The sequence below is a fragment of the Solanum tuberosum genome, unplaced genomic scaffold, assembly GCF_000226075.1.
Source record: "Solanum tuberosum cultivar DM 1-3 516 R44 unplaced genomic scaffold, SolTub_3.0 scf00003, whole genome shotgun sequence".
Lineage (NCBI taxonomy): Eukaryota > Viridiplantae > Streptophyta > Magnoliopsida > Solanales > Solanaceae > Solanum > Solanum tuberosum.
In genome coordinates, this window is record NW_006238929.1 from 549,874 (window position 1) to 574,137 (window position 24,264).

The 24,264-nt window shown below is 34.8% G+C and overlaps 1 protein-coding gene across 2 annotated transcripts; it reads right to left on the reverse strand.

The window, feature by feature from the left end:
* Nucleotides 1-8,571: 8,571 nt before the first annotated feature.
* Nucleotides 8,572-24,220, reverse strand: LOC102594263 (3-hydroxyisobutyryl-CoA hydrolase-like protein 4, mitochondrial). 2 transcript variants are annotated; one of them, XM_006338100.2, is made up of 11 exons: nucleotides 23,879-24,220; nucleotides 23,073-23,174; nucleotides 22,510-22,562; nucleotides 16,811-16,945; nucleotides 16,639-16,735; nucleotides 13,864-13,993; nucleotides 13,256-13,434; nucleotides 12,187-12,314; nucleotides 11,996-12,097; nucleotides 9,286-9,410; nucleotides 8,572-8,784 (listed from the first exon to the last, which is right to left on the reverse strand). In XM_006338100.2, exons 1-10 carry the CDS (start codon nucleotides 24,114-24,116, stop codon nucleotides 9,309-9,311), a joined length of 1,266 nt encoding a protein of 421 aa, XP_006338162.1. In that variant the 5' UTR covers nucleotides 24,117-24,220; the 3' UTR covers nucleotides 8,572-8,784; nucleotides 9,286-9,308. The 2 variants fall into 2 exon arrangements, with proteins under 2 accessions (XP_006338162.1, XP_006338163.1); XM_006338101.2 differs by having other exon boundaries at nucleotides 8,572-8,787.
* Nucleotides 24,221-24,264: the final 44 nt, after the last annotated feature.

The window sequence follows — 24,264 nt, forward strand, 5'->3', positions numbered from 1 at the left end:
CACACAAAACCCCCCCCCCCCCCCCCAAAAAAAAAAAGAACACCACAAAAAACACACAGAAACAAAACAATCAGTACAGACAGGAGGAAAAGAACACAACAAAAAAGTGAGGAGAAAAGTTAGCAACAAAAATGAAAAAAAGGAAAAACCACCACTCAGAACAAACTATACAGTATGTACACCAACCTTATCAAAACCATTACTACGGATGTTAATGCGATGAGGTGGATGTGGGGTGGAGCGGGTTTAAGATTGTGCGGGTTGAGTTGAAGTGAGTTTTAAAAAAATTAATGCAGGGCGGGTTGTGGGTCTATGCGGTTTTATGCAAATTTAAATTTAATTTTTAACTTTTACATGTTATAAGAGTGATAAAATATTGTTTACTAAGATAGTTTCTTTAAGTTACTAAAATATATTCAAGATAGAAAATGGTCCAATTAAAACTAATATGATTTCTTACATGCTTTCCAATTGACCTCTATAAAATAAAATTTTAAGTCATTATCTATTAAAATAATACAACTTAATGAGAAAATGAATTTTATTTTTAGTATCAAACTTAATTAAAAAAGAAAAATATTAAAAATATTATGCGGGGCGGGATGGGGTTGGTTGAAAATGAAAAAAAATTGTTATGCGGGGTGAGTTAATTATCACATAATTACATTAAATTTCATAAATAAATTAAATAGATAAGGTAAGTTTAATCTTAAATGAAGAAAATAAATATTGCAAAATCTTGACCAAAGCTCAATTAGAACACCCACAATTTTTCTTTTGTTGTTGGGCGTGAGTGTATGTGTTTTTGGTATATGTTGCCTAAGGTTTCTATGTTTTGCTGTTGTGAAATGTGTGTATGTAATGCTTAGAGATGGCAATGGGCGGGGTGGATTGATCTTAACTCACAAAAATTTATTGTTAAATCTTTAAAATGAATGGATTGTGGCGGTGTTCTTGTCTTGATTTAGATGTCAATAATAATAAAGTAGGAAATGTTCGGCAAAACAAAATTATTGTTATTTTTATTTTATAAGAAAAAATAAAAAGTTATTTTAGCAATTCGTCATAGTTTTGTTGAATTAAAAAAAGGATTGCAATACGTGTGTGCTTAATTTTGACGTTAACTTAAAGAGTAATAAAAATAAAAATATATAAATGATCCAAAATTTTATATTGTATCCTAGAAGCTTAGAGTTATTTTACTTTATTTTATTTTCTTTATAAGGGAAGAATATTTGATTTTGACATTAGACGAACTTTTAGGCACGTTAAAAATATTTGTTTCAATTAAGAATGTGGTTGTTCATCTTTTTAGAGACAGTTAAAAGAAACTCAAGAATGCGGTGACAACACCTTGTCCAAAAATATAATTAACTTTCATTAATTTAAAGTAAGAATTATAGATAAAATTATTACGTGTGATGCAAAGAAGACAGTTATGTTTTTAAATGTCAAGATCAAGAATGCAGTCACACATCTACATTGAGACCAAATAAAAATTCAACAAAGAAACTGCAAAAAAATCATGACATGAAATAATATTATTCGAAAATAATTTTAGTTAGGAATAAGTTGATAAAAGTTACCATGCTAGAATCATGAGACTCTGTCACGACCCAAAATATATCCTAGGCATAACATGGCGTATAGAACCCTGAAAGGCCCTACACAAGCCACTTAACATACATCATACAAGATAATAGAAATAAATATTTCAAAAGAAATGTTCTCATATCATAAAAGAGTTTGACAAAGCGAAAGTCTAACAAAGTCTCAACAAGCTATCTAATACATCAACGAAGTGCTTGGGACCTAACGCATACACCACATACAATGTCTGAAAATTGAAATAATGAAAAGTTATAAAATGTCTTGGTCCTCGGGACATGAGGACTCACCTATCTTTGAATCCGCAAGAGAGATAAACTAGCCACAAGTATGAGAGGTAGGAACGTCGGATCCTACATTAGTGAAACAATGTAGGCACAAGTATGTATTAGTACCTGGAATGTACTAAGCATGATAGCAATACAGAAATGATATGAAATCATGCTAAAAGGATTTTACATGACATACAATGACCAAGCTAAAGCATAAGATAAGAGATTAGAAAACACAAGTCATAATGATAGTCAATGCAAGCTTAACATGTTAAAATACTTTGTGAGATACTTTGAAAGTAACCTAGTTCAATATTGTGGGATCTTTACCATTAACCGACATAGACCATGTGAGCTAAAATAAGGAATTCAGTGTCTATCCCACACCGCAAAGAGATGTCGTACTTGCCAAGGTAAGGACCATAAACGGCTAACTTACATGGATCCATTAGCTAAGACATCCTATGGGGCATGTAGTTACGGACAAGGAGAATACTGTTAAAGACCCAACCTCTACTAACGGGAGAGCTTCCATCTCAATATCCTCTCGGTGCTAAGTAAAATCGCATGTAATAGTCATTAATCATATTCATTTCATCATCCATGGAAAAACACAATAAAGATATCAATCCAAGCTAAAACTCATTTAGAATAGCTCCTTAAATCTTGATTCAACATAGGTGAGAAAACCTTACAACCTTATGAATCATTATGTGAGAAAACCTTTCACAATCATGATTATAGTAGTATGTGAGTAAACCTTTTACAATCTCATTGATACTTTCACCTAAAAGCATCCTCAAGTCATTTACATCAATTTCATAAAAGCATGCATATCTTAATAAATTCATATTTCATAGTTCATAAACTTCATCTTGTGTTCATAGTAAAAAATCATGGATCATGAGTTCATATGAATTCAACTCAAAAACATGTAATTACTTCAATTCATGCAATATAAGATAGAAATTAGCTAATTGAATCATAATTGGAAAGAATCCATGAAAATTGAATAAAACCCTAACTTTGAATTGAGAATTGAACTTATAAAAATTGAGATCTTTGGGGACCCAATGTAGGAAATGACTCCATAGGTGAATACTAACACACCTTAGTGATCAAGGCCTAAAAGATATGATGAATTGGAGATCTTGAAGTGAAACCCTATCTTCTTCTTCCTTAGCTTTAGAGAGAACTTTAGGGGAAGAACTTGGAGGGAATTTGAGATTTTAGGAGAATGATTTAGAATGGGTAGTTTTAGGACTTAAATTACTTATATAGGTCATAGAACAGGGGTCAAAACGACATAGCTTAGGTATTAAACACATAGGGAAAAGACCCAAAACTCCCTTAAAATAACTGTCGAACTGTTTTACATGTGTAACCTAAGGACTCTACGGTCCGTACTAGTCAACTGTAGACCAAGTACTGGAGCCTTAATTCAACCCAACTTTTGATGAGACTGATCTACGACCCATAGAACCTTCTACAGTCCATAGACCCCAACCGTAGAACTCAACTTTGACCCTAAAATTTCACTAAATATGGGACCTTTCTACGAGACCTATCCACAACCCATAAAACGTTTGACAGACCGTCCTGGTCAAACGTCGAATGAGATACTGAAACTTGATTTTTAGAAAAACTCAATCCACTTTTTACGGATGCCTTCTACGATTCATAGACTGGACCCGTTGAGCATGAATACTAGCCATAAAATGCTATTTTTTTCTTTTCCAAAATTCGAGGTGTTACAATATATCCCTTTGAAAACATTCATCCTCGAATGTGACTCAAGCTAGCATGAAAATGGGTAGGGTAAAAAGATCTACCAACCAAACATGAATGCAATCACATAAATGTACATAATCAAGGAGGAAAATCAACTCCAAGCTAAAACATACTAAAACATCTTTTCTTAAAAATACATGCATGCATATGGAAACATGAGAATGACTAAGACACATGAACCGGAAAGAATGAACCATGAGGAACTAGTTCCTCAAGCTAGAGTAGGATTGGAGGGAAATAAATGAGGATATCAAGACACCTCAACTTTCGAACTTGCTAGTCCAAAATCTCAACCAAAACTTCTTCATATGAAAGGCTTTCCTTTATACGAAGATTCTCTAATGGTACAATAGATTTTTGATCACCGATACATTCTTCAATAAGGACACATGGAATACCGTATGCACCAACAATAATTCGGAAGGCAAGTCTAATTCATATGCCACCTTGCCTATCCCCCCAATACTTGATAATGTCCTACATAATAGGGACTAAGCTTCCCCTTCTTACCAAATCTCATGACACTCTTCATAGGTGAAATCTTCAAGTAAACTCAATCATCAACATCAAACTCAAGATTCATTCTTCAAACATCGGCATAAGACTTTTTTCGACTTTGAGCCATTTTCTACCTTTCTCTAATAAGTTGAACTTTCTCCATAGCCTCATGTACCAAATCGGGACCTAGCAAAGTAATATCACCAACTCAGACCACCCTATAGGAGATCTACACCTCCTACCATAAAGATCCTCAAATGGATCCATACCAATGCTTGAATGATAGCTATTATTTTAAGCAAACTCAATCAAAGGAAAATGATCATCCCAATTACCCTTGAAGTCAATCACACAAGCTCTCAACATATCTTTCAAAGTTTGGATAGTACGCTCCGCTTTTCCATCGGTTTGAGAATGAAAGGTCGTACTAAGCTTGACATGAGTACCAAGCCCTTTTTTGGAAGGACTTTCAAAATTGAGAAGTGAATTGGGTGTACCAGGATCAGAGATAATGGATAGGAGCACTTCATGCAATATAACTATTTCCCTTAGATACAACTTAGCATAATCCTCCGTCAAATAAGAAACCTTGACAGGAATGAAATGAGCCCACTTCGTCATACAATCTACAATAACCCAAATCAAGTCATGTTGTCGCTGGGTGCGGGTAAATCAATAATAAAGTCCATATTCACATCTTCCCACTTCCAAGTAGGAATACTAATATCTTGGGGTAAACCTCCAGGCTTTTAATGCTCAATTTTCACTTGTTGACAATTAGGAAACTTAGCCATAAATTCAGTAATATTCTTCTTTATCCTATTCCACCAATAGACCTCCCGCAAGTCACGGTACATATCGGTGGCTCCCAGGTTAATGAAATACCGAGAACTATGGGCTTTCGTCAAAATTCGTTCCCTCAAATCATCAACATTAGAAACACACAAATGACCTTGATATCGAGCACACCATCTCCTCTTTGGGAGAAAGCCTTAACGATTTATTTAAACATCGCTCCCTTCAAATCTACCAAAATTGGATCAACGCTTTGCTTAGATTTCACATCCGACACAAAGGACAATGCCGAACCATTATGAACAACAACACCACTCTCACTGGAATATACCAAATGAACACCTAGCTGGACTAGTCTATGGGCATCACGAACCAATTCTTTCTTACCATCTTTCACATGTGCCACACTACTCATTGACAACCGACTTAAGGCATCGATTACCACATTGGCTTTGCCCGAGTGATAAAGGACACGCATATCATAGTCCTTTAAGAGTTCTAGCCATCTATGTTGGCGAAGATTTAGATCCTTTTACTTGAATACATATTGCAAACTTTTGTGGTCGGTAAAAACATCAACATGGACACCATATAAATAATGCCTCCAATTCTTTAAGGCAAAGACAACAACTGCCAATTCCAAATCATGGGTAGGATAGTTATTTTCGTGAATCTTAAGTTTCCTTGAGGCATAGACAATAACCTTTCCATTTTACATAAGAACAAATTCTAATCCAATTCATGAAGCATCACAATACACAACAAACCCATTGGATCCTTCCGGTAAAATCAACACCGGAGCGGAGGTAAGTCTATCTTTCAATTCTTGAAAACTCTTCTCACATGCTTCCGACCATAAGAACTTAACCTTTTTTTGGGTTAATGCAGTCAATGGAGAGGCAATCAAAGAAAACCCTTCCACAAACCTTCAATAATATCCGATCAAACCCAAGAAGCTTCGAATATTCGAAGGGGGTAGAGGTCTAGGCAAATTCTTAACCACATCTTCTTCTTAGGATCAACCTCAATTCCCTTACCGGAAACAATGTGGCCAAGAAAAACCACAGATCTCAACCAAAACTCGCATGTACTAAACTTTACAAATAGTTGTCATTCCTTGAGGACATGCAATAGAGTCCTTAAATGATCGACATGCTCATCCTCACTCAACGAGTAAATCAAGATCTCATCAATAAACACAATTTGTAACACCTCAGACTTTGAAAAGGGTAAATTAGGTTAACATGCAGGTCCACAAACCTAAAACCAACCATGAACTCTCCACGGAAGCCTAAACGGTCCATAAAAGGGTTCACTGACCATTACGGGGAGTGGCCTGGCTGTTTAAGGCAGCCAGGAAAATGAGGGTATTTGTACAGTTCCCTATACGGGCTGTGTAGACTCATACGGTCTGTTTAGGGATCTATATATGTCACCCAGCTCATTCTCCCTCACATTCGTTCTAGCATAAGCTCTTCGAGTAGCCATATCCTGTAGAGTATCGAATAAGGTTTAGGAGAGAGACCTTATAGAGTTAAACTCTAGCGCACGACTTTAGAGTAATGAAAGAAGTGGAGTTTCCTAAACATCTTGTAGCCTCTCATTCATAAATGTGGTGGGCTTCACACTTTTGAACAAGACTCTACTTGACGTGGCTTGTGAGACATCCTAGGACCTTTCTAAATCTTGTGCTCTGAATACCAAGTTTGTTACGATCCAAAGTATACCTTAGGCGTAACATGGCGTATTGAACCCCGAAAGGCCCTACACAAGACACTTATACATCATACAAGATAATAGAAATAAATATTTCAAAAGAAATATTCTCATATCATAAAAGAGATTGACAAAGCGGAAGTCTAACATAGTCTCAACAAGACGTCTAATATATCAAAGAATTGGTTAGGACGTAACACATACACCACATACAATGTCTGAAAACTAAAATAATGAAAAGCTATAAAAGTGTCTTGGTCCTCGAAACATGAGGACTCACCAATATTCGAATCCGCAAGGAGAGATCAACTAGCCACAAGTATGCGAGGTAGGAGCATCGGACCCTACATTAGTGAAACAATGTAGGCACAAATATGCATTAGTACATGTAATGTACTAAGTATGCATTAGTACATGTAATGTACTAAGTATGATAGCAATGCATATACGATATGAAATCATGATAAAAGGACTTTACGTGACATGCAATGACCAAACAAAAACATAAGATAAGAGGTTAGAAAACACAAGTCATAATCATGGTCAATGCAAACTTAACATATTACAACACTTTGTGAGATACTTTGAAAGTAACCTAGTTCATTATTGTGGGATGTTTACCATTGATCGACATAGACCATGTAAGATAAAATATGGAATCCGATGTGTATCCCATACCAAAAAGAGATGTCCTACTTGCCAAGGTAAGGACCATAACTTATAGCTTATGTGGATCCACTAGCTAAGACATCCCATGGGGGCACGTAGTTAGGGACAAGGAGATTACTACTAGAGACCTGACCTCTACTAATGAAAGAGCCTCCATCTCAATATCCTCTTGGTGCTAAGTAAAATTCCACGGAATAGTCATTAATCATATTCATATCATTATCCATAGAAAGGCACAATTAAGCTACCAATCCAAGCTAAAAGTCATTTAGAATAGCTCCTTAAATCTTTATTCGACTTAGTTAAGAAAACCTTTCAACTTTATGAATCCTTGTGTGAAAAAACCTTTCACAATCATGATCATAGCAGTATGTAAGAAAACCTTTCGCAATCTCATTGATACTTTCATCTTAAAGCATCCTCAAGTCATTTACATCAATTTCATAAAAGTATGCATATCGTCATAAATTCATAGTTCATAAACATCATCTTATGTTCATAGTAAAAAATCATGGATCATGCATGGTTCATATGAATTCAACTCAAAAATATGTAATTACTTAAAGTCATGCAATAGAAGATAGAAAATAGCTAATTGAATCATAATTGAAAAGATACCATGGAAATTGAATAAAACTCTAACTTTGAATTGAGAATTGAACTTGTAAAAATTAGTATCGTTTGGCACCCAATGGAGAAAAGGACTCCATTGGTGAATACTAACATACCTTTGATCAAGGCCCAAAAGCTATGGGGAATTGGAGATCTTGAAGTGAAACCTTAGCTTCTTCTTCCTTTAGCTTTAGAGAGAAATTTGGGGGAAGAACTTGGAGGGAATTTGTGATTTTAGGAGAACGATTTAGAACGGGTAGTTTTAGGACTTAAAATACCTATATATGGCTTAGAATAGGGGTCAAAACGACATAGTTTTAGGTATTAAACACATAGGGAAAAGACCCGAAAACCCCTTAAAATAACTATCAGACTGGTCTACGGGTGTGACTTACAGACCGTAGAACTTTCTACAATCCGTACTGGTCAACCGTAGAACAAGTAGACCATAGAACAAGTACTGGAGCCTAAATTCTAGCCAACTTTTGATGAGATTGGTCTACGGCCCGTAGAACCTTCTACGGTCCGCAGACCCCAACCGTAAAACTCAACTTTGACCCTAAAATTTTACCAACTCACAAAAAACATCTGAAAGTATATGATTTTGAACTTTCATACTCAATTCTACTGTTAGAGTGAAATATTATTAAAACAATTACGGGAAGCATATCTTAGTAGCATATAATATATGTGATTGAACGAACATATATGAAGTGTACTATTGTAATATAAGTTACATATGTGAGAAGTTACGACTCGAACGAATTCGCCAACAATTAGGCCAATCTTTATCTGTGAAAGAGGGCTGGCTGGCTGGGCATACCTGTTTGATAAACACAAGAAATAGATGATTGATGAATCACTGCCATAGATGATTGTTGCTTTTAAAGAGATCAAAATGAAAAATTGCAACTCAACACATACATCTAACCACATGCGTATGATATATGAAACTTATGATTTAAATTTGAGCTTATTTGGATTATCTGAGGGTTGAACTGATAAAATTCAAACAAAAAAAATAATAGCAAAACACATGCCTGAGACTTGAGACAATTTCACACAGTTGGGAGACAAATTTTTCAACCTCACTTGCGTATGCTTGAATTATTCCAAAAAGCAGATAAACTTATTCTAAAATTATATATGGAGCATTTGTTAAATAGCGACTCCAAAAGCAAATATATGTGTATAAAATTGAGAGAACAGTAAGTAATAGGATGGAGTGGTTGAAGGTATTCACATAAATCCTTTTAACCAACTCTACTTCATTAATTAGTTAGTTGTGTTGTAATGAAAAGAGAATCATTTGTTTGATCCTTACCGCTGGAAAGATTCAGGATATGCTCACACATTCAATTCTCCAATATCTGGGCTCAGAGGTTCGAAAAGAGCTTCCACCTTCCTATCCTCAACTTCCTCCAAGCAACTTGGTTTCCACTTTGGCTTCTGAAAACAAAATCCTTAATATTTTTAGGAATCCTTAATACCCACAGAACAATATACTACCATTATTGCCAAATAAAAAATAAAAAATCATCACCAACTTTTATCCACTACACCTTAACTAGAGCTTGGTACAAAAAAGGACCGTCACCCACTAAGAGCTAGAATTCCAAAGCATGTCTTAACAGAAATTTTACAAAAATTGGATAGAGTTTCCCATATTTTTAGGACTATTTAAAATTTTCCATGTTCCAGAATTGACAATAGAACCAACGAATATAAACAAATTGGATCACAACCATCCTCAATCAATCATTTTCAACTTCATAACTCTAAAACCATCTTCAAAACACGGGAAGAGCGTGTAATTCTAGTCACAATTCTATAATAATAAAAGAATACTTATGGAACTAATGAAATGACTATGGAGCTAAGACTTCAAAAGAAAAGACCATAACAAATAAATAAATAATTAGACAAAATGTCCATTAAATCAAAATTCCTTACCAAGATAGCCCAACTATCACTTATTATGTAAAATGGTCGTTCGACTAATGTTATTACAGGCGAAGTGCCTTCTTTTCTTCCTCTTTTCATTCTTCTTCTTATTGAATCCAAATATCCTCCATTGGCCCCCTAATTCCACCTATCTATATTTACTTCTGAAATGATGATCTGCCCCTCTCTCTCTAGAACACTTCCTCAAAGTGTTACAATGATGAAAATTCTTCAATTCTTAGCTGAAGTGGTCAAATTTGCATTTTTCCATCATTAGGGATCTCATATTCAGGTATTTAAGTATACTTAATTACTATTACATTCATGTTTATGGTTAAGTATACCTGTATTATCACTCCCAATACATTTAAATTTGAGAGTGAATAATATATTAAAGACTCAAAATATCAAGAGTAGTTCATATCTAAAATTTGAGATTGTTTATACAAGATTTGAATTAGTCAATATTAGACATAAAAAGCAGCTCATTGAGGAAAATGAATCGTTGCAATGTATAAATATTATATAAATAGTGTTTATGGAGGTTTATATATCTCTAATACATAGTTATACATCATATATATATATATATATATATATATATATATATATATTTATATACGGTCAATTTATTGAAAATTACTATCTATACAATATCGATACATTACATTTACAAACAGTCAATTTATTGAAATCCAAATTGTCACCTGTATAGTTACGTAAGAAGCCCAAAAAATAAGTTATTGTCGTTTAGTTAGGAACAAGTTATTCCGGGATAAGTTATCCCACCATATATATGGGATAACTTATCCCATCACTATGGTAAAAATGGTGGGATAAATAATCCAAGGACTACCTAATATCTCTAACCAAACGCATACATTTTATCCCTGAGATTATTATACTTCACACCAAACGACTCCTAACAATATAAGGAAGTGGTGGGCCAAGGCCCGAAGGGAATGTAAAGGTGAAATTCCCACAAAGGAAGTTAGGAGCCCTAATGGAGAATAACAAAGTTACCCAAGGAGGAACTTAAAAAGGAAAAATAAAAGCTTGAAAGAAACAATTTGGAACAATGGAACAAAGAGTTCTTTTTTTTCATCAACATTTTAGAGAATAAGAAAAAGAAAATGATCAGTTTGGTATTGATTCTAATTACCCGATCTTTCTTGGTGATCAATTTCATAATAGTAAGAGAACTCACGGTTTAAGCTAGTTGTGAGGAGTAGCAGATATTGTGTGTTGAAATCATAAATAGTGCCTCACAAGTCTTAAGCATCTGCTGATTGTTTCGGGTATTAACTAAACTCCAATTCTAATCCTTACCAAGGAAAATACACTACACTTGTCAAATGGTCTAAGTGCACAAATACTCGCTTTTAGAGTTGCCATATAACTTGTGTCTTTATCTTTTAATTATTTTTTTTGCAAGTTTACCCATTTTGAAAACAATGCAAAACATTTTTAACTGAAGTGCAATAAAAAATTGGCTAAAAATTTTAGTCATGTGCAACTGAATTTTTTTTATTATTCGAATTAAAATAATTCAACACTCAAATCTTTTCTATATGTTCAAATTTGAAATATAAATTTCATATATCATATGGAACATACAACAATAATCAATTTGTCAAAAACAACAACAGATCTAACAAACTTATTTAACAATCTTTTATTTATTTTTTCATGTATGTCTACGCTTCAGTCATGTAACACATGTTAAAAATGGCTAAATTTCAGTTGTCTGATTCAACTCCCAAATCTACTCCAGATTAGTTTGAATTTGAAACATAAGTTCCATATACCATAAAAACAAACCTCGGCCATCAATTTGTCAAAACAACAAATCTAACAAACATATTTAGTACCCTTTTAATTTTTTCATGTGTGCAGACTTTAGTCATAGATATCTGCATTGCATGTAAAATTGGTTGAAATTTCAATGATATGAAGTCTGAATTTTCGAAAGCAGAAACTTTATCTAAAATTACCTAATAACGTAAGGTGGGTAACAATTAAAATGGGAGGACCATGACATTTTCATGTTCAGAAACCAGAAAGCCAACATTTATGCAGTCATAACAAACCTGATCCTTGTCCACTAAGACTGCTCGGACACCTTCAGCAAAGTCGCTCCGTAGAGTGGACCTTAAAGCAATGCGATATTCAGTTCTCATGACACCAGTGAGCTGAGTGTTAAAGATGACAGAATTTAATCATTAGTGAAAAACCAGAAGATCAAAAAACTTTTAGAGGAAGAAACACTACATAAGCTCACCCTGGATAAGTCGTTCTCAGTTTTGCCACGTGCAGATGCTACCTTAGAGAAGAGCTTTTGGGTGAGACAGAGAGAAAAAGGGGCCCCCTTACTAAGCCCTTGCAGAGCATCCTTTGCCCATTCTGCCACTGTCAACAAAATTAACTTGCACATGAAAATGTAAATAAAGCATGCCTCTAAGTTTTACACCTAAATAACATATGAGATTCATTTATGGATAAATTAATCTATATCTTCCAAATTATATTAAAAGGATGAACATTTTAGAAATGTTGATTGAACTTTTTATCATTTGTTAAAATTTTTTTACAATAAACAAAAATGACATTTGCTATTTTCTTCAAATAATCGTCATTTAACTATTATCCTAATATTTATGTAAAAACTCTTAATAGTTATGAACTTTTAAATCAACTAAAATTATATAGTATTTATTATATGTTTCTTTATTTAAAATTTATAATAAGTAAAAGTAACTTTAAATTAATTGAAATTTTGCTACATAAATTCTGACTTTGGTATTGATACACGACAATTTTGACTTTTTTCCTTGGATATCTAATTTTTTTATTTAAAAATAAATAAACTCTTAATCAATACCAATATGATTTCGACTTTTGATATTAATGGCGAAATTATATTCACTACATTTGATTTTACTACTTAATTATTAATGTGGTAATGAATTATCATGTTCCTCTTTAAGTAAACTTTTTATCGTAAAAAATGTGTGTTATTTTTAAAAATTTTGTAGTCAATAATATAATATGCACATAATAATTTGTTCTTTTTACATATATATAATTATTAATTAACGCGATATACACATGGTATAAAAAAGAGAGCACATGAACTCATATATGAAGAAAAGTCTTACTTCTAAGCCTGCTTAAAAATAAGTCTTAGAGCTTAATTGACTTTTGGCTTATTTTTATCATTTTAGCTCAAACTCAGGCTTATAAGCGCTTTTTAAAATCACCCAAACATTCCAAAAGCGTTTAAAAGCTAGTTTGACTTGAAAACACTTAAAATAAGTCAATCCAAACAAGTTCTTACTGCTAAACCTTACCCAATGTATCAGTGCTTTGCTGATGATTTTCTAGCTCCTCTAGTATCTCTCTAATGGACTTGTTACCAGCAAAAGTAGAAATTATTCTGGGTAAAAGTGACTTCAAACGGGGTTCTGAATTAGGGTTATTGCTATATTTCGTCAACAGTTGTTTTATCTCCTCATCTGGATCCTCGGAGCTGTTTTAACAAAACAGAACAACTTATTCAAAGTTGAAATATATAACTGGATTGATTTGTATCAGTAACATAATACACACTTGTCAGAAGGCATAAGAAACAATATTCTGAAGAAGAAAGCTGAAGACCAGATGTGCCTCATGAAGTGTTGATTAGAATATAGCAACAGAAGCACTAAAAAAGTTTTAAAGGAGCAAAAGTTTACCCAACTTAGGGAATCTCTTCCCCCAAAGCGAAGCCATTAAAGGATTTGAAGAGAAAAGGCACAACCTAAGGAATGTGGACACAAATAGTTTTAACATGCACAGATAAAGAGACTCAAAAGGGAAAGGAGTTGTGCATGTCTCATGGATCTGAGTAATTGATTAAAAAAAATTGACATTTAGTGCATGAACTTCACATTACTAAAAGAATAATATTGGGACATACAATTTAGTGGCAAGCAAAGCTTCCTTCAATGTTCCCAAATTTGCAGAAGGGACATAATGAGTTCCCAGACCAACATAGAGAGCATCAGCAGGTGTTGATATCCTACTTCCAGTCAATCCAAGATAAGCACCTGCAATAGATGAATTGATTAAGCACACACATAGGAAAGGAGTGGAGAAGATAGTTCAACGATAACACCACACATACATCGTTAATCAGTATCTCACGCCAACAAAATATGGATAGATATTAGCAGAAAAGTGAGAAAGTTCTCACTTGGCATCTTTATCCATTTTAAAAATTACTCCCATTGTAACAACTTATACGACACTCTTTCCATTTTTGCATATTCTATGATTCTAAGATGTCTGCCAGGATTGTCATTAGTAATATTATCCTATAAACTTTCAGATCTTTTATTAGTTTCAATTGATATAAGAACCTTCAATTTTAACTTTGAGTATCAAACTAATTTTTCCATTATTACTTAATGATTTTCTTCCACTACCTCTGATATGAAACAGAAGTCAAATTATTTTATTAAACTAATTTTATAAACAAGCAGTGATGTGTTGGGATAGAAATGTTGAAACTGCTAATAAACAGTTATGTGTTTGGTAAAAAAGTGTTAAGTTGTTCTTTTGTTACAACGACTAAAATATCCTTAAAAAAATTTCAAAATATTATTAATTTAAAAGTATCCTTGTAAAGAAAAGAAGGAACAACTGACACAAAGTGAAGAGCAAGTTGGGAGTTCTGTTTTGGGAAAGATATTTTGAGAATTAGAAAAAATACGAAGGATAAAATTATAAATACTTGGTCAAACCAAAAGTACTTATAAGCTACAAAATCAGAAATTGGGGATAAACAAGTTATGGCGTTAAGCTAATTTTGGCTTTTAAACGCCTGACTTATAAGCAGTGTTATCAAAGGTGAGCTTAAGCCCTGAAGCGAGGCTCAAAAAGTGTTGAGCGCTTTCCCTCACTTAATGTGCACTTTAGTGTCGCCATCAAGGTGCTAAGGATTACTTTTCCTTGTCAATGAGCCTCTTCTACAGAGGCGGCACTAAACTACTGATATTTCACTTTATCCTAAAAAAAATCAATTTCTTTGATCATATATTTGTCACTCATGCTTATAATTATTAGCCTTGGACTAAACATATATATTTGTACTTTTCTCCCTTTGTGCCTTTTTTCATTAAAGTCCACACTTTATTTGTGGTTTGCGCTTGAAAGCCAATATATCTTAGAGCTTTTTTGCGCTTTTTGCTTTTAATAACAGCTTATAAATACTTTGGTGTTTACCAAATGCGTAGATAAAGCTTAACAATGCTTATAAGCCAGTTTAACCAGCTTATAAGCGTAGTCAAACACCCTCTTAGTCACTATTGCTTCTCAATAGGTTTTCCCCATGGTTCAAGATCATGCTTAGCCATTGACAAATATAAGTGTAACATTTGTCTGCAACCACAGATCTACTTCACCAGCGCTTGCACGGATGACCTCATTTTGGTTATCACTTAAATCAGAGAACTCAAGAGTACATTTACTAAAATCACAATCAACCTTCATAGTCCTAATATTGCGTTAGTCTTGAATGTTTAGTAAGAGGATCCACACCAGGTAATGTACAAACAGAGAGCTAATGTCCATGTTCTTCAGAAATAAAACAATAATTGCTTTGTGAACATGAAAGGGATGTGTTTATGAACAACAGGTGCAGTTTTATCAAAAGCGGAAAACACAATAAAGCTCTAAGGTCCAGTGGCGCTTTAAGCATGACTAAAGTATCGCCTTTAATGAAAACTGGTGCAATGGAGAAAAAAATACAAAAATGTATGTTTAGTCCAAGACTAATAATAATAAGAATGAACAGAAAATATATGTACAAATAAATTCGGATAAAGAAATTACGATAAAGTGAAATATCAACCATTTAGTGTCATCTCTTCGGGAGATGCTTATTAGAAAGAAAAAGTATGATTTAGAGACTTGATGACGACATTGAAGTGCACATTAAGTGAGGCAAAGCGCTTAACATGTTTTGCACCTCACTTCAGCTCTTAATCGCACTTTAAGCATGGTTTTGACAACACTGAACAGGTGGAAATGCCTGAAGTGGTATTAGGGTGTTAATAAGTGTTCTTTCATCAAACAAACAACTGAAAGGCTCCTCAGTTACAGATCAAAAAACTTATCATATTTCTTCCTAAAATTCATCAAAGAAGGAAATCACCTCAAACACCTTAGAAAGTTCTGAAATGTTGATCATAATTCCTACCTCCAAATTTTAGAAGCCCAATCAATAGCATTCAATAACATACAGACACTGATGGAAGCATGCTTCTCTTGCTGACTTTAGCACCTAGATATCAGGGACGGAGCCAGCTAGGGCCTAGGGGGTTCATTCGAGCACTCTTGGATGGAAAATTACATTATTTATATATGATTAAAATTATCTTTAATGTAAATATAATAGACGTTGAACCCCCTTTGGCTTCTTTGTATGTTTACCTTTCATATTTTGAAACCCGTTGGTGAAAATCCTGGCTCCGCAAGTGCTAGATATTCTTCAATACTTTCTGTAATCTTCCATCCCCAGATCACAGAGCTCAATTACCAAACTTAAGCTATTAGAGAGGAGAGAGATCTATGCCCCAGTTATATGAGTTTCCATCTTTTATTTCTCTTTTTAGTAATTTTTCATGCACCAAGATAGCGTTATTGGAATTTACTCAGCAAGAAACACTCAACTGAATATAAGAAAATATACCAACTGTGCCTTCTCCAGGACCATGTGCCGCTATATAGGAAAAGCCGACATCTGGAAACAACCCAATTCCATTTTCTGGCATCGCTAGAACAGTCCTCTAGAGAAAAATAAGAAGTGTAAATAAGATGTTACTTGCTAAAACGAGTAATTCTCCACAAGGGTAGAGAACTACCTCTGTAATAACCTTGTAACAACCATGACCAGATAAACCAATTCCAAAGCCCATTGTAATGCCATCCATGAAGCTGATGTAAGGCTTTTTGTACCCGGAGATTTTACATATTATAGGATACTCAGCTGTGAATACCTGTTTACATATAACAGGAAAGGATATTGATTTCTACTTTTACACAGAGGCCTCCTAACTCAGCTGCAGTATTCAATTGAATATAAGCATAAAATAACACATTCAAGCATTACAAGGGGGGAATATAAAACTGCTGAATAAAGTGCAAAGAATAAGATCGAAGCATGAACTGGTGATGCTTTGGTGTTAACATTCTCCAAGAATCACGTGTGAACCTGAAAAAGAGAGCCTACAATTTTTAACATGAAATAACTTAACATGCATGTACATAAACTACAGCAGGTGTGCACACATGCCACGAGAAGGACTATGATTGACAAAGATGGTAAAAACATTAAACAAGGGTCATGATAGACTAAGATGGTAAAAACATTAAACAAGCACCTCATTGGTTGTGTAGGAATACGTGCATTGTTTGAAAGATTTAAGAATATTGTAAATGATACTGTTTATCAATTAGGATAAGCCAGAATAAATTAGATTGATTATATAATCAGGCAGAATATTGTTTCCCATCTTAACACTTGTATATTTACTACTTAAGACCCATTAGCTTGAAGGAATAATCAAGCTGAGTTTTCTCCTCCTTGTTCTCTTCTTTCACATGCTAATAGAGTCCTAGTGTTAAAATTCTCATTGAACAATCACCAGGGACATTCCGGAGGAAGAAGAGATCATCACCGCGCATTTTTCCGGTGACCATGAAACTCTCCACCTGGTGAGACATTGTTGTTATCGCCTTGCTGCGACATTTACTGAGGTCTGTTGTAATGACCCTCTAGGTCATTTTCTCCGTTTTTAGTATTTTCGGGGTTTAGAGATTTCCTATAGCGTCCCAAATCATTTGTGACTTGTTGGGACTGATAGTTCAGTCACCGGATCGTACGTTTGGTTTTTAAGCAAATTTTCCTATTTTGCAGCTTTTGAAGTTTGAACGGTTGACTTCGGTCATAACTTCAGATAAACAACCTCATAATGTAATTTTGATGGTTCTGCTAGCTCTGGAACGTCGAATTTAGTCTGGATGAACCTTTCGTTCAGATCCCGAGGCTTTCGGACTCATTTTAAGCAACTATGTGTCTTTTGGCTAAAACGGAGCCTTAGGTGTGGGACCCACGTTTTGTCGAGACGACCTCAAATGAAAGTTTCGACATCTCTGTCTCAAATTTGTTGGAGTAGCATAGTTTGTTTGTGTGCACAAGGTTCCGAACCAATCCTGAGCACCCGATCGGAGTCCGTTGGGACTTAGCTATTTTGGTTGGTGCCAGCCTGTTGTGTAGCTGCTTTAGCGGCCTAGGACCGCTTTAGCAGCCTATGGACCACTTTAGCCTGAGTTGGCCATCATGGGCTTGGCCGCTTAGCAGCCATCAAGTGGATTATTCATCAAAAATCTTGTCCTTATACCTCTTAACAAAACAGGGTAGATGACACAGGAAGAATAGACAGCTCCCACTTAACCTATACAATCGCATGTGCCATTGCAATTTTGGGATGATGTGGTTCTCACAACATATTATTTGATTAATTGTATGTCTTTCTATGTCATCCAAAATCAGGTTTTTTTTTTTTTTTTTTTGATAACCGAGAAATCCGTCTGTGACCCATCCTTTGGACCAATCACAGCCTTCTAAACTCTGTGGATATGTCATCCAAAATCAGGTTCTACACACAACTTTATTCCCAAAATCACCTTTGTAGTTTGGTCCTCCTCATATATTTGGGAGCACATGGTTTATTCATAACTTAATCACTGGGAAAAATAAATTAGCCCCCCGTGCTCCCAAATATGTGTTGCCTGGTTATTCTCAAGTTAAGAAGAAATCGTTGTTGCTCACCTAACCTACATTATTAACTTATGTTAGTTGATGTCAAATTTTTCGAAAATCAACCTTATTTCACATCTTTATCTTCTGACAATTCTGACATCTCAAGCTTTACCTCAACCATCTTTAGGGGATTCTATCTACACCTCTCCTGCTCCCACAACAGTTTTACCTATATCGCCTTCTAGGGATCCTATTAGGACTTCTCCTTCATCAGCACCACAACCTTCAAGTACCTCTCCTTCATCTCCTCCACTAGCTCCACCTCTCTTAACTTATCATCATCATAAACTCCCATCAGGGTGAACTGATTCACGCCTTGCTTCAGATCCTTCACCTGTTGCAGACTTGGCTTCTCCTAGTCCTTCAGTTGCTCTTCGAAGTGGTATTTGCTCCAATCATAATCCCAACTCCAGCTATGTTGGTTTGAGTTATTACCGTCTATCATCACAACAACATGCATTTGTAGCATCCATGTCTTCTATTAGTAATCCTAAGTCTATCGTTCAAGCCTTTCCTCATCTAGGAAGGCCACGTTATAATTGAGGTGATGCCTATTTTACACTTCTTATTTGTTAACAAAAATCTACTTTACATGCTAGTGGTACTTGGAAGCTTATTTCTCAAACTCCTGGCAAATGTTGGTTGTTGATGGGGCTATGCAGTCAAACTGTCAAAGTTGGCTCAAATGTAAAATGATCTACTCAAGAAATGTCTAATGGTTAAAGGTTATACTCAGATCATGGACTTGATTGCAATATACATTCAGTCATGGCTAAAATTGCATTTGTCCATCATTTTCTTTCTATGGCTACTTTACACCATTATCCTCTTTATCATTTGGAGTTCAAGAAAGTTTTTCCCCACGACAATCTTGAGGATAAAGTATATATAGAGAAACCACCCAATTTTGCTATTGTGGTCTCTATATGGTCTAAGACAATCTTCTCAAGCATGGTTTGGTAAGTTTAGCACGGTTATTTAGGAGTTTGGCATGACTCACCACGAGGTTGTTCATTATGTATTCTATCGACACACTGCTCCAAATATGTGCATTTTTGGTAGTTTATGTTGATGTTGTCATCACGGGCAATGATCAGGATGGTATAACTAAATTGTAGCAATGTTATCTCACGACGTTATGTATGTTCTATATATTCTTGAGGAGATATGAATGACATGTCGTAGACCCATTGTCACACTTGTGGATCCGAATGCTATGGTTTTTTGCCATGATAGGGGAGCCCTTAGGGGTCGTTTGGTGTGAAGGATAACACCAAATAGTCCTGGGATTAAATTATAGTGCCACTTAATTTGTTGTTTAGTTGGCAAGTCCAGGATAACTTATCCCGGGATTAATAATTACTCTCGGGATAAGTTATCCTTCCCCTTGGGTAATATAGTAATTCCGGGAGAACTTATCCCGGGATAAAATAGGTAAATGACAAAGATATCCCTTTAAACCCTTTTTATATATCACTTTTCACATTCATGAAGGGTATTTTTGTAAACCAATAATTTGTTCTTAAAATTTATATAATGCATATTATTTTGAATACAACAAACCAAACACTCAATAAGAAATAATCTCAGCATAACTTATCCCATCATAACTAATCTGAGCATATAACTAATCACGTCATAACTAATCCCATCATAACTTGTATTCAAACCAAACGACCCCTTAGAGACCCCAGAAGATATAGGTGGCTGATCGGTACGTTGAACTACCTCATAGTGAATCAACCATACATTGCATTTGGTGCGAGTGTTGTAAGACAGTTTATGGACTCTCTTTGTGATAGTCACTGGGGTGCAATTATTCAAATTCTTCGATATATAAAATCAACCATAAGTAAAGGATTAGTTTTTGAGGAACAAGGTCATGAACAAATTGTTGTATACACATACGTTGATGGAGAAGTATCACTGTCTGATAGGCGGTTCTACGTCTAGACATTGTGTTCTGGCAGGAGGTAATTTGTTGTCTTGCAAGAACAAGAAATAACATGGTTGCTATTTTGGATCGAACAATTGTTTAAAGAATGGAAGTATGAGAAATCAGTCAGAAGGAGAAGGAACTTGTATGTGATAACTGATAACTGCGTTGTTCTTCATATGCACCAAAACTGATATTTCATTAAAGAGCTCAGTGATTGACTGTCACTTCATTAGAGAAAAGATAATTTCAAGAGACATTGCTACAAAATTCGTGAAGTCAGTGATGAGCTTGCAAGTGATGAGCTTGCAGATATTTTTACCAAGTTCCCCAAGGGTTCTCGTATCAGTTACATTTGAAACCAGCTTGGTACATACAACTTGTATGCACGAGCTTGAGGAAGAGTGTTAAGAATATTGTAATTAATATTGTTTATCAGTTAGGACTAGTCAAAATTAATTAGACTGTTCTCTTCTTTCACATGCAGTGTCAAACTAAGTATGCTAAAAGAAAAGCCCATAAATATCTAGCATGCTTATATTTGAGTTTGACAATGCACTTAATCCTGCACAACCAATGATGATCTTAGATAGTAGTAAAAGAACCTAGTGGGAGTGTTAGAGTGGGTAAAAGTCCCACATTGGTTGGGGAATGGACTAGTAGTCTCCTTATATGGACTTGGGCAATCCTCCCCTCATGAGCTAGCTTTTGGGATTGAATTAGGCTCAGGTCTCATATCTTAACATGGTATCAAAGTCAGGTTCATCCCCGTTTGGACTCTCGGTCCACGCTCCAGTTGGGCCTGGGCGTGAAGGGGGGTGTTAGAGTGGGTAAAAGTCTCACATTGCTTGGGGAATGGACCGGTGGTTTTCTTATATGGACTTGCGCAAGTTAGGTCCAAGTGCCATATCTTTACAGGGAGCAAAACCATTTGACACATTTATAAATTGACCTATGAAAACAAATTTTGTTTATATTAGAAGTGTGGCACTATAACTTCTTAGTAATAACTAGAGTATCTTTAGGATGGAATAGGCATCATGTGCCTCAATGTTGTTTATCAGTTATAGGTCCAGTTATTCTTCTCATGGCAGCATATTATCATACATTATAGTTGGTTAAATTCAAGTTGTTTCAGGGTTTATTTAAACTAGATATTAATGTGATTTCTTACTTCTAAGAGGACAATTTGATATTTATGAGAATGGTCACTAACAATTAATAAAACCTATTTATATTTAACTTTCAAATATACCAACAACACTTTGTTTCCACTATGAATGTAAATACTATGATGAGCAAAATTATTTGAATTGTTTGTCGAGCCCATTCTTATTCTAGCATCACAAAGCAACTTATGATTGCACATAATACTTTCTCTACGGTATACAGGGAACATTACTTGTTATTCCAGAGCCTATGATGTTCCATATCTTCCATTACTACTTTTTTATGTGATCTGATTTCATGTCTCTTTTATACAAATCTTCCAATTTTTAAAATTACGAAATATCAAAATATAAAAAGTCTTAGGCCCCACACTATTAGTCAATTACTTCTTTCACCACAGATAAAAAGGCCCTGCCTGTATTTTTCTGTAGATAACTGATAACTGCAACTAAGACAATGGTTCTTTGGATAGTTATTAGGAAGCGAACTAACAAAAGGTGTTGGTAATCAGTTTGCCACAATCATAGTGTGTGTTCTACAGCTAGTGCAGTTTGTTGTGAGTATGGGACTTGCTAAACTGAGTAGACAGAATCATGATCAGCTATTCATGTTTAAAGGACAGTATACAAAACCTCTATCATATCTGACTGCTGTTTTTTTGCTGCAATCTGCTTGATATCACCACCTGCAGGTAAAATCACTAGGACTTCCGTTATCCATCATCTTATTAGCATCAACTAATCAAGACAACGTCAGAAAATGAAATTACAGATAGCAAACTCCAAAATATACTGTGGATGACACCAGCTTTGACACACCACCAAAAATACAATACAACATGAGACACGGACAGACACTTTCAACTGTAAGACAAATCTCTGTGGGGGGGAAAAAGAAAAAAAAACTTTTGCATGAAGTTGCTCTTTTGTCCCAAAATTCGGTGACAACCCCCTAGTATTCAATCCTGCATTGACAATGAATGGTCACCCTCAACTCTTAGTAGCACAGGGGTTACTATGTAACATATCTAATAGTTGGTCTCTAACAAAATGAATAATAAGATAATGTAACAACTACTTTAAATTAAAATGAATAATGAGATAATGTAACAACTACTTTAATAATTAGATGGTGCAAAACTACCAACTAGAGGTCCAGCAAGCATCTTTCCTCTAAATAAGGAAAATCATGTTACCTGCTGAAAAGGCACGGGGGGAGCTACTGGCAGCCAAAACACATTTTACCCTTGGGTCTGTTTCCCATTCATCCAGTAAACTCTTGTATTTGATATCCATATCTGCATCATATTTCAATGAAACGTGAATGCAACAGACCAAACTATGCAAATGGTAATGATAATGTTAACTTCAATTCGTTAGTCTTACTTTTCCCTTCTAGTCTGTTCAAAAAATGATGACACTGTTCCTTTTTAGTAACTCTTTAATTTCAACTTTTCACACGGTCTCAATATGAAAAGACATTTTGGTACATTATACCTATCTTTAGTTTAAGATACAAGATTTAAAAGTCTTGTTTACTTTCTTAACCTTCATTTCAAGTCAAAAAACAGATAAATAAATTGGAACGAAGGGAGTAACAATGATGATGATATGATGAGAATAATGATTATAGTATCAGTTTAAAACAATAAAAATAATAATTACATTGTGGTATCCTGGTCCGCTAACCTAACCCGGTAGCAGACTATGTGTAGGGGCAAATCATTCCCTAAAGATAGAAAGAAGAACTACAAATTATTATAGTATTTCTTTGATTTATTATATACCAAATGATCAACTAGACCTGTTTTTGGCAATAATTCAAAATAGAACAAGTAATTAAGCTACCCACTCGTACAGGTAGCTCAAAGTCAAACATTTGGCTCTCAATCCTAAAGCAGCATTAAAGGTGTTAATTAATAACTTGTAAACGAGAAATCTAAAGTGACAGTAAAGAATAAATGGCGAGGATCCACATTAGGTAAAAGAGTTGAAAATTCACCTAAGTTCATTGCATTGAGAGCTTTAGGACGATCGAGAGTGATAACGGCGACACCGTTCGGGTGGACATGTCCCCTGACAAACTCATCGGCGCCGGAGGCAATGATCGCGAAATTTCGATGAGGAAGAAACATGGTCATTTTGGAGTAATTAGGTAATAAGGAGTGAGAAAAGCGGAGAGCAGCAGAGAGAAGACAAGCGGATCGACCTATTTTTAAAGCATTAGAAAGTCTTGCCATCCTTTGAGTTCCTCAATCCCAACAATAATCTCTTCTTCAAATATATGTAGTAGCTTTCACCTTAATTCCTCTAAAACCTTCTCTTTTTTTTCGATTATTCCTCCAAAACAAAGTTTAGTAGTACATATTTGTTCTTATATTTGAATAC